Source organism: Chelonus insularis, unplaced genomic scaffold (genome assembly GCF_013357705.1).
Source record: "Chelonus insularis isolate UGA/USDA-ARS -01 unplaced genomic scaffold, ASM1335770v1 contig_93_pilon, whole genome shotgun sequence".
Taxonomy (NCBI): domain Eukaryota; kingdom Metazoa; phylum Arthropoda; class Insecta; order Hymenoptera; family Braconidae; genus Chelonus; species Chelonus insularis.
Genome location: NW_023276782.1, coordinates 1,411,839 through 1,422,684, shown reverse-complemented (window position 1 = coordinate 1,422,684; position 10,846 = coordinate 1,411,839). Strand labels below are relative to the sequence as shown.

Genomic DNA, 10,846 nt, shown 5'->3' with positions numbered 1-10,846 from the left:
AACAACATTACGTTGCACATCATGTTGATGCAAATATTATAAATTTCATGTTGATTACGATTTTATTATTGTTTAATAAATACGTCTTAATAATTTTAGAATTTATTTATTAACCAAAATTTGGTGAAAACTAACCTTTTTAACTTCCTCATGATTTCCAATTGATAAATAATCTTTAAATAGTTCTTCAAAATAAATAACGTAAAATTAGATACTTATTATTACTTGCACATATATTTTTAAACATTTTTTTAATTGTTATCATTAATTTATAATATTTTTAATATTCATTTGTCACACCGAAAACTAATACGTCACTAAAATGATATCAACAATGAATGCAACTGTTCAAATCAACAAGTTCCCGCGCAAAAGATACAAGTGCTGCACTCACAGCCATTTTATTTGAACTAATGACAAAAATTTACTTTATCGACACAAAAAAATGTTAATCACAGAGTGCGCTTTTTCTATATTTTGTAGTGCGCTTGCGCATTTACTACGCGGTTGCTCATCTCTCATACTTTCACACATTTATACATTCTTACATTCAGTCTCCGAGCAAATGGCGTCTTACAGGTGGAGTCTGTTGCGTCAAGTTTTCATAAACGATGACTGAATTGTAAGAATAATTATGATTTTCAATTGAATTGACATATAAATTGAACGTAGTAAGTATATTTATCTAACTAAACTATTGATTATCCATAAATCAGACTAAGGTACTGTTTTTCTCAAGTTTTTTTACAGTGGGTTATTGATATGTAAACAAACACCGTACCACGATCATCCTCGTGTTACTTTTATCAACAATACCGCGTAATATTATTTTTCAAAAAATTCTTAGTAGTAAATACTCATCTTTGTCAATTTAAAGTGCATGTTAATGATAACTCTTTAATAAGTGAGTTTAAGACTAAATATAGCAGACTTGGTCGTCGATTTCTACGATAATGACAAAGACATAAAGATTGTTCAAAATATCAGCACAAGTATTATTGTTGATTACTTTTTTCTTTCGTTTAAGATGAAAATATGAATGAAGCGAGTGGTGGGAAACAAGAGCTACCAAATAATTCAAATATTTCTCCATGGGATGTTATGTCTAATCAGTCAATATCTCCGGTAGCAAGCGCAATGCACCATCATCATCATCACCATCACCATCATCCGTCAATGATACAACAAGATTCAAGTTCTACTGTTAGTCAAGTTATTGTTCCAACTCCAGTAAAGCTTCAACCACAATCTATGCCTCAGACCCCTAACATAGTAGAGCATTGTACACCTTTGTCTCATTTACCTCAACCAATGCCAATGAATCAAGTAATTTATTTATTTGTTATTTTCAAGTTTTATCTATCAGAATTTTTACATTTAAATGATTGAATTTTATTAGGGGATGACTCCAGGTGGTTATCCGGAAGCTGAATTGACTTTAGAACTTCAACAACAAGGATGGAAAAAATTTTGGAGCAAACGTGAAAATCGGCCATATTTTTGGAATAAATTAACTGGAGAATCACTATGGGTTATGCCGCCGTTAAAACCACAATTTGATCCTATTACTGATCCTCTTGGAATTTGTGGTGGTGGTCCAGTTCCACCAGGAAATGGTCCTTTACCTCCTGGAACTCCTGGTGGACCCTTAAAACGTCGTGCTTCAGAGGATGGTAATCCAGCCGTCATAAAAAAATTCGTTTTAGCTGGGCCATGGGATATAGACGTACCAACAAATGTGATTATATACGAACGTGCTCCATCAAATCTCCTACATGTCCATCCAGAAGTTGAAGCATTAAGATGTAGCTTGTTAAACAAATTACGTCAATGTTATCAGGAACTTTGTCATACTAGAGAATCGATAGATGCCCCTAAAGATTCATTTAATCGATGGCTAATGGAGAGAAAAGTGATAGATTGCGGGTCAGATCCACTGTTACCGAGTCAATGTTTTCCAGAAATTTCTATGTCGATGTATCGAGAAATCATGAACGATATTCCGATAAAAATTGTCAGACCAAAATTTACGGGAGATGCAAGGAAGCAACTGTCACGGTATGCTGAAGCTGCAAAAAAAATGATTGAGTCAAGGTCAGCGTCACCAGAAAGCAGAAAAGTTGTGAAATGGAATGCTGAAGATACATTTCAGTGGTTAAGAAGAACAGTAGGTGCAACATTTGATGATTTTCAAGATAGATTAGGACATTTGAAACGGCAATGTCAGCCTCATCTTACAGAAACTGTAAAAGCTAGCGTTGAAGGAATTTGTCTCAAAATTTATCACTTGTCAACTGAGTATGCGAAAAAAGTTAAAGATAAAAATAACCAGATATTAAAAGACAATGGATTGGGAGATGTAATACCACTAGGTGGACCTGCAAGTACTCAACGAAAAGTTTGGTGTTATCCAGTGCAATTTTCTCTCCCTGCGCCTCGATTACCTCAAGTTGATTATCTCCCTGAACGAGAACAAACGATCCTTCGTTTTCACGGTGACGCATTGTACATCAACAACTCTCATTTAACTAAGCTCGAACACTTGTATAGGTACAATTGCTTTGATGATAAAAAATTTGAAATGTTTTTACCGCGAGTTTGGTGCGCACTCAAGCGTTATCAAACCTATCTAGGAATAAACGAAGGACATGCCACACAAATGGCTTTACCAGTTACTGTGTTTGAGTGCCTGCAGAGATCATTTGGTGTCACTTTTGAGTGTTTCGCATCACCATTTAACTGTTACTTCCGACAATATTGTTCAGCTTTCGCTGACACTGATTCGTACTTTGGATCAAGAGGTCCTTTCTTAGATTTTAGGCCGGTTAGTGGATCTTTTGAAGCAAATCCTCCGTACTGTGAAGAGCTCATGGAAGCAATGGTGAATCATTTCGAAAGACTTTTAGCTGATTCTACTGAACCTCTTTCATTTATTGTTTTTCTTCCTGAATGGCGAGATCCAGCACCGAATGCTCTTATTAAACTTGAAGGTAGTCATTTTAAACGCAAACAAGTCGTTGTGCCAGCTATGGAACATGAATACAGACATGGATTCCAGCATATATTACCTAAGTAAGTTTTTAAAATTTCAAACCAGTCTAGTTGTCTTATTAATTTATTAAAAAATATTAATCGTTTGATTTATTTACTTTCAGAGGAGAAGTGAATATCAGAGCAGCTCATGGAACTTTAGTTGTATGGTTACAAAATGCAGCTGGTGCTGCACGTTGGGGTCCAACTGAAGAACGTGTTGAAGCTCTTTTGGAAGCTTGGAGACCAGGCAGAGAAAGAGAACGTGATCGTCAAGAACTTTTATCACCTCCAAGACAACCGAGTCATCAGTCAATCCCATCTACTCCTATTCCTTTACCATCTACTTGTCCTACATCATCTCCAACGAATCCTTCGATTACTACTACTGGTTCTTCTCAATCTCTTACTATTCCTGCTGCAATTCCAAGTACAACGGCCGTGCCTACTACAACAAATTCACCGACATCGACGATACTACCGTTATCTTCACTTGCAGCTCATCCTATTTAGATTAATGACGATCTCATTGGTATATAAAAAATGGTAATTTTCGATTGTTTTCATCTTTTTTATTAATTGATATCTACTATTCGCTCGTACATCCTGTAAATAATCGACCATTGCTTATTTTAATGCTTTATTTTGTTCTTGTTAAAAAATGTTTTGACAAATATGCTAATATTTTCACCGTACTTGCTTATTATTTACTTTTTATGATCAAGTAATAAAAAAATATATATGAGTGTATAAATTTATAGACATAAAAAGATTTATAGATTAACAGAGAGAAATAATATTATATAAAAAAAATTCAAAAAAAGATTTATCATTTAAAATTAATTATAAAAATTAACAAATTATTGTCAAGAGAATAATTCACTTGAAAAATACAAAAATGTAGCTATATAAGTGTGAAAAATTAAATTTTTAAGTATGATCTACGTGTTTTAATAAGCTCTATTGGTGAACTACAAGTGTTGTTTGTTAATGACAAATATGCCTGGCTCACCTGAAACATGTAGATTTGAACAATTAGATATACTTGCCGTGCAAGCAAAACAAAGGGACTTAATATAAACATAAATATAAAAAAAAAAAAATAATTGAAAAAGTAACAATAACAAAAGATATGATAAAAAAAGAATTGTTAACTAAAAAAAAAAAAAAATTAATTAATTAACTACAGTATGCCTAAAATATTACTGCACGTGATACAATTTCTAAAAATAAAAGATTTTTTTCCTTTCGAACTAGTATTTTTTATTGTTTCATCTTTTTAATACTTTATGAATAAAAAATAGATTTATTTCTTCATCGATTTATCCTCTATATAATATCATCTACATAATAGAATGAATAACGAAATATATATATTACATAAATTTATATATATATATATATATATATATATTTGATTAAAATTGCAATCAATTGAAGAGTTTAAATGTAAATAAATATAAATAAAAAATTTTCTAACAAAATCAAGCACAATAATCACATCATATTCCTGAAACAATTTTGTAGTGATTTTCATCTTCATTAGAATACATTATTATCATCAATTTTAACGAAAAAAAAAAACGCACATTTATTTACGAATAATTAATAAGAAATTATGCTAATAATTTTGTGCAAATTTAATAAATTCACAACTGCGAATGAATTGTCACAGATACAATACTAAAATAACCTTTTAGTCTAGTGAATCAATATATTAAATATTATAGAGATTAAAATTTTAATACGGCATAAATTGTATAATAAAAATGTTGTAAGTAGAAATAAATGAGTTGGCAATATTAATTATTCTCATTAATTATTCATTATGGTTTATTATAGGCCCTAATTAATTATAAATGTCACATCTTAATTTTCATTGTAATTTGGTAAAGAGTAGATGTTTTGATATTTTAGTATTGATTCAACACGATCTAATAAATTTTCAGGCCTTGATTCACAAAAGACTATATCATAAATATTTTTTTCTTTACTATCTACAATTAAATTATTTAATACTTCCTTGGCTCTATCAAGATCAAATAACAGATGATTTCTACCAAATTTCCAAGTATCAAAAATAGTGCAATCTTTTTGTTTATTTATTGCATTCAAACGTTTTTCAATTATGAAAGATAAAAAATCATAGAATTGTTGATAATCAATTCCGTGAGATGCTTTTAAAATTATTTGGCAATGAGAAAGCCAATTCTCCATACTCAAACAGTCTTCAATTTCTTTCATTACAGATTTTAGAGCATTTTTCAATTCCATCCAGACATTAAGAATATTACAGCCGTTTATCCAGTTATGATTTATAGAAATAGTATCTTCCTAGCCAAACAAAAATATAAACCCAATTATTAAAATAAACAGGGATCTTTAGAAAAATTTGATTAAAACTTACTAGATTCCAAACTTGATGATGCCAGCCAGAAGGGACAAAAACAATTTCACCAGGATTTTGAATGATTTCTAAATATTTGTTATTATTAAGAACTTTATTGTATTCCAAATTATCGACATCATAGACGAGATGACCACGAGCATCACAAAGATTATTCTCTTCTCCTGGAGGAAATAATAACCAACGTTTCTTCCCTACAATATTTGCTGACCAACTATATGACTTGAAGACATCGACATGTAGAGGTGTCCTATAAAACAATTAAAATGTTATTGAATATAATAAATCATTTCATAATCTATTAGTATAAAAATAGCAGTATTTCAACATGTCATTCGATAATATTAAAGTCAAGATCATAATCTACATGTAATCGTTTCATATTTTAAAATAGAATTGATAAATAAAAAATACCATGATCCTTTAGGCCCCATGTAGACAAACATATAGTCATCATTTAGATCAGGGTGAGCTAAATAATATTCGTTTAGCCAATCTGATGCAAAATATTTAGGAACCGTATAAAATATACTATTTGGATTAGCTTTTAGACAGTGCCAATCTTTTAAATATAATACAAGCATTTCTTTGGGATAATTTTTGCTCTTAAATTCTTCCCAGTAGTTTAAAAATTGATTTAATGTCATAGCGTCTTTTAGCTGTGCATTGTAGTATTTTATATTGCAATTTGCAACAGGAACTTGATAATTACCTGTAAATTCAATAATTTATGGTATAAACATATGTCATGAATAATCTAGTTTATGTCAAAATTTTTATTTTACCATAAAATTGTCTTAAATATTGAAAATTTGGCGCGTCATCAAGACTCCATTGCTGCGCACATGGCCACTTGTTTACAATTCCTTTCTCGATGACACAGGGTTGATTTTTCAGAAGGTGTTGAGAAAAAAAATGATCATAGGTCATGGAGCAATTTATTTTTACGATTGAGTTCACTGTTAGGCCATTATTAGACTCCACCAATGGATATGTAATGTTATTGTTTATTTCTAAAAGCTCCATGACTTTTTTACAACGCACACAAAAAAAACTACTGCAATGCTCAGTTGGCAAAAATCTTAACTCATTGCTATTATTGACAAAAGATAACATAGAAGTTATATCGAATGTGAAATACAATTCAATAGTTACTCATTCAAATATCTTGAATAAACATATTTCTTGGACATTTAGGTCTGATGATGTCTGATGATTATTTTTCAATTTAAATATATTTACTCGAAATGTAATGTCACTAATATATTTTTACAATGTTTTTTTGTATTTTTTCATCAAAATTATTGTTGATTGTGCAGTATTAATTGCAATTATTTAATTTATCGTAATTGACAGGTAAAAAATAATTACTGTTGATATTATTATAAATATAAATAGTTATCGATTAGATCAACTAATAATAATTATTAATAAACCAGTTCTAATTATGACATTATTATCTAAAAACTTGTTCTTCTTATGACATTTTCAGATATGTTTATCCAAAAAAATTACTAATAAGGTGTTATCTTTGATTTATTTCAAGGGATATTACAATAGTAATTTCTTTAGATCAATTAATAAGTCATAAAATAGTAATTAAAGTATCTTATTAGAACGACAATGCAATTTATCAGGTATACTTTTAATATCTTTTTCTTTATCACTTAACCAGCATCTATAATTTCCTAGAATTAAATACCATAAAATACTGCATAAACATTAAAAGAGTGGGGAAACAACCTATTTTTCGGATCATATAAAAATTGGTTCCTCGAAATTGAACAGCACTCACCAGCAGTTCTTTGTTCTAACTAGCAAAGCTTGTGTGTTAATCAACAATCTCCAAAACCTTTTTGGAATCTATCAACTTTTTTGGAATTATACCAAGGTAATATAGTTTACTATTAATTATTTACAAATTATTTGAAACTTTTTTCCATAAGTATAAATTAAAAGAAAAAATGTAAAATAAACATGTAATTGTTCTTTAGATAAACCAATCTATCCAAAATGTCTAAAGCATTGAGATCAGCCATCAACAGCACCTTCGGTAATACCATCAACACCCGATCAAGTGGCAAAAGCAAAAATTCAAAATCAATCAAGGACGAGAGCAAATCCACTCGCGGTAAGTAAATAATTATAGTAATTAAGCAAAATCTTTTTTTTTTGCTGCTAAGACAAACTTATTTTTTATAAGTTAATGTTTAATTTGAGAACTTCATCATACAAGTTAAATAATATTAACGGATAATTTCAGATTTCCTTGAGAAGGAGATCTACAACAGCCAACATAAAGATGAGATCAAAGAAATGAACCAACTCATTTCATACGGCGAAAGTGATGGACAATCAATTGGCACTTCTGAGGAGGAAGTTGGTTCGTAATAACAATCAAAATCAATATTAATATATTCTTGATATCATGCTAGTATAAATCATTATTCACTTTTATGCATTTTTCCTAGTTTGAAAATGTATTTTTAATGTAAAAGTATTTTTCTAATAAGTAGGTAAACTGTATCCATTAGTAATATACATTAATCAATGATAAGAAATATAAGACAATCCGATTAATAGTCAAAAAACAATAACGACAACATTAATGAAATTATTGCTATTAGAAAATGAGTACGGTCAGCAACAATCAGGACAAGAAATCACCACGGTGGGAGAGCCATGCTATGTTAGTCAAGAGAGTGGACAAGCATGTCTTGCTGTACAAGAAGAAGATGGTTTGTTTATTAATACTTCTTTTTTTATTTGTGTTTTCAATTATTGGTATACTTTTTTTCTAATTTATATTCTAAATAAGTATATTATATTTTTTTTTAATATCTAATTTTGTGATTCACGACGGACTTTAGCGTTGTCAGGAGATGAGATCTATCAACAACATAGTGGACAACAAGAGGAAAGCCCTGTACAACAATCAACTGAAGCATGTTATGGTAGCCAGGTAGTTCAATCCATCAACCCAACTGAAGACAGCCAACAATCCACCGTTGCTGCCCCTGAAGAAGCTGGTATGTATATCAATTTCACTTTCATTATTAATTACTTTGAAGTAAACTTCATTTTATTTTCTATTTATCAGCAGCTGGAGTTATCTGCACTGAATCTGTTCAAGAAGTTGAAGAGATCAAGATTGTTGAAGAAACTAAAATCACCAAAAAAACCTCCATTGTTTCTCAAGAAACACAGAAAGTTTCTCAATCTGTTGATCAAACTGATGAAGCTTGTGAGATGGAGAAAGATTCTGAAATCGTTAAAGAAGTTGAACCTGTTGTAAAGACCGCTGATGTTTCCGAACAATCTCAATCCATCCCTGAACCTGTTGTTGCCGTGTGTTACGGTGCTGAACCAGTAGTAACCCCAGTTGAAGATATCAAAAAATCCTCTGTTTCTACTAAATCTCAAAAAACTGGTACGTAAAAAATTATTTCAAAAATTTTTCAATCTTTCGAAGTATTATTGATCAGAATCATACATTAAATTTGTAATCTAAATATAAATACTGATACTTTTGTTTTTAGAAGATGCTGATGATGCTGCGATCAAAGAAATTGATGCTGCTGAATGGTGTGGAGTTAAAGAAGTATCCGAAATTACCAAAAAAGGTATGCTAATATTTGTGTCAGACATAAAGTTTCATTTTTCTATAACTCATTAATTTTTATTTAATAAAAAATACCGATATGATTAAATAGTATGATAAGTAATGAATAAAATGAATCATTGCTTCTGATAACGTAATTAATAATGTCATTAATTTAATATTCTTTTATATCTAGTCATTATAATTTTTCATTACTTTTCATTGACAATTTTTTAATATCTATGTCTTATTAATTTATTCAACTTTGGTTCATTAGCTGCTCAATAATATTTTTTAAATGGGAAATTTCATGCTGCAGTAATCTTGAATTCTCTTGTTCTAAAAGTTTTTTCTCCTCTAATTCTTCTGTTTTATTTTTTAATTGTTTCGACAATTCTTCGTGTTCTTTTTGCATATCATTTATTATTCTAAGTGTCTCATCGAGGTCATTTACATGAACTCTCTCTAAATCTTCATGTTTCTGAGTTATTATTTGTAAATTTCTTTTCAAAATTTTATTCTCATTTCTCAATCTTTCTACATCTCTTAACAATGTGACATTTGACTCAAGTTCTGCTATTAATCTTTGATTTTCTCGAGTTAAATTGTTAATATTTCCACTCAACACACTTCTTTCTTCTAGTAAATAATTTATTCTATTGTTTAAACCATCAATCATTTGTAAACATTCATCTCGAATGTCAATAGTTTCTTCTAATTGCTGTTGTAAACTCATATTATTATTCATATCCATTGAGTAGAGCTACTTTTTTGTTTCTACTTAATTGTTCGAACTAAATAATGTTGAATAATTATCAATAAAATATAAAAGAGAGTATCCAATGATATTAATCCTATCTTTTAATTTCAGAAGTAACTCAATCTTTGACCACCAAAACAACTGAGATCCATCAAGATTCCAGCAAGAAAGTTCCTGTTGCTGAAAAATGCAGTGAAAATATTGAAACTGAAACCAAACCCGAATTGAAAGTTGAGATGTCTCTTGAAGCAAAATCCAAATTCTCAGCTACAATTGAAGAAGACTCTGAAGTTTTGATCACAGCCAAATTCGTCAACCCATTGTCAACTCCATTAACTGATGGAAAATTCTGGATTGAGGCTGACAACTTGGGCAAACCATACTGCTTCGAAATCCCACATATCGATGCTGGCGAAACAGTTATCTGCCGTGCTTTGATCTTCCCAACATCTGCTGGTTATGAATTCATCGTCGCTAGATTTATCTCACGTGAAATCAAGAGAATCATTGGATTCACCAACATTCGTGTGAGCCGTGCTGCCCTATCTGAATCAACCAATGAAAAAATTGTTGTGCCTAAAATTGTCAACCAAGAAATTAACGCAACTAAAAAAATGTAATTGTTGATACCTTCAACGAACTGATTTCATCATAACACATTTTATTCAAAATATTTATTTATTTCTACTATAATCAGTTTATTCCATTCTATCACTATGATGAAATCTTTAATTTATTATCTTATTTGATGCCTATTTATTGAAATATTTATCTTCACATTTCATTCAATGATTAATTTATTGTAACTCATCAAATAAAGACAAATTAAATCTAACAATTGATTTTATTTATTTTTAAAACTCAAGTTCACGTTTCTTTTGGTATTAAATGATTTCTTTTCTAGATCATCTAAAATAATTACAAAAAATCATTTACTTTGTAATTATGGCAATTTCAAAAAATTTCCAGAACGTACAATATCAGAAATGCCACTTGTCGCCATCTCATTGTTAAAATGATAAAATTAAAGTCACTCTAAAATTTGCGG

The 10,846-nt window shown here is 29.9% G+C and overlaps 4 protein-coding genes across 5 annotated transcripts; 2 read left to right on the top strand and 2 right to left on the bottom strand.

Annotated features, from left to right (window-relative positions):
• The first annotated feature begins 510 nt into the window (after positions 1 to 510).
• On the top strand, positions 511 to 3,835 carry Pcif1 (Phosphorylated CTD-interacting factor 1). 2 transcript variants are annotated; one of them, XM_035092317.1, is made up of 4 exons: positions 511 to 671; positions 1,028 to 1,326; positions 1,400 to 3,072; positions 3,156 to 3,835. In XM_035092317.1, the coding sequence occupies exons 2-4, from the start codon at positions 1,036 to 1,038 to the stop codon at positions 3,541 to 3,543; spliced, it is 2,352 nt and encodes a 783-aa protein (XP_034948208.1). In that variant the 5' UTR covers positions 511 to 671; positions 1,028 to 1,035; the 3' UTR covers positions 3,544 to 3,835. The 2 variants fall into 2 exon arrangements, with proteins under 2 accessions (XP_034948208.1, XP_034948209.1); XM_035092318.1 differs by having other exon boundaries at positions 568 to 622.
• A 1,017-nt stretch (positions 3,836 to 4,852) lies between these two features.
• JMJD4 (jumonji domain containing 4) lies at positions 4,853 to 6,493 on the bottom strand. The gene is made up of 4 exons (XM_035092245.1): positions 6,223 to 6,493; positions 5,852 to 6,149; positions 5,438 to 5,687; positions 4,853 to 5,364 (listed from the first exon to the last, which is right to left on the bottom strand). The coding sequence occupies exons 1-4, from the start codon at positions 6,461 to 6,463 to the stop codon at positions 4,900 to 4,902; spliced, it is 1,254 nt and encodes a 417-aa protein (XP_034948136.1). The 5' UTR covers positions 6,464 to 6,493; the 3' UTR covers positions 4,853 to 4,899.
• Positions 6,494 to 6,966: 473 nt separating this feature from the next.
• On the top strand, positions 6,967 to 10,492 carry LOC118072484 (uncharacterized). Its single transcript, XM_035092391.1, has 9 exons — positions 6,967 to 7,074; positions 7,130 to 7,328; positions 7,432 to 7,568; positions 7,701 to 7,820; positions 8,065 to 8,175; positions 8,308 to 8,466; positions 8,538 to 8,867; positions 8,977 to 9,060; positions 9,910 to 10,492. Exons 3-9 carry the CDS (start codon positions 7,451 to 7,453, stop codon positions 10,416 to 10,418), a joined length of 1,431 nt encoding a protein of 476 aa, XP_034948282.1. The 5' UTR covers positions 6,967 to 7,074; positions 7,130 to 7,328; positions 7,432 to 7,450; the 3' UTR covers positions 10,419 to 10,492.
• LOC118072416 (angiomotin-like protein 2) lies at positions 8,987 to 10,474 on the bottom strand. The gene is made up of 2 exons (XM_035092286.1): positions 10,429 to 10,474; positions 8,987 to 10,344 (listed from the first exon to the last, which is right to left on the bottom strand). Exon 2 carries the CDS (start codon positions 9,790 to 9,792, stop codon positions 9,298 to 9,300), a length of 495 nt encoding a protein of 164 aa, XP_034948177.1. The 5' UTR covers positions 9,793 to 10,344; positions 10,429 to 10,474; the 3' UTR covers positions 8,987 to 9,297.
• Positions 10,493 to 10,846: the final 354 nt, after the last annotated feature.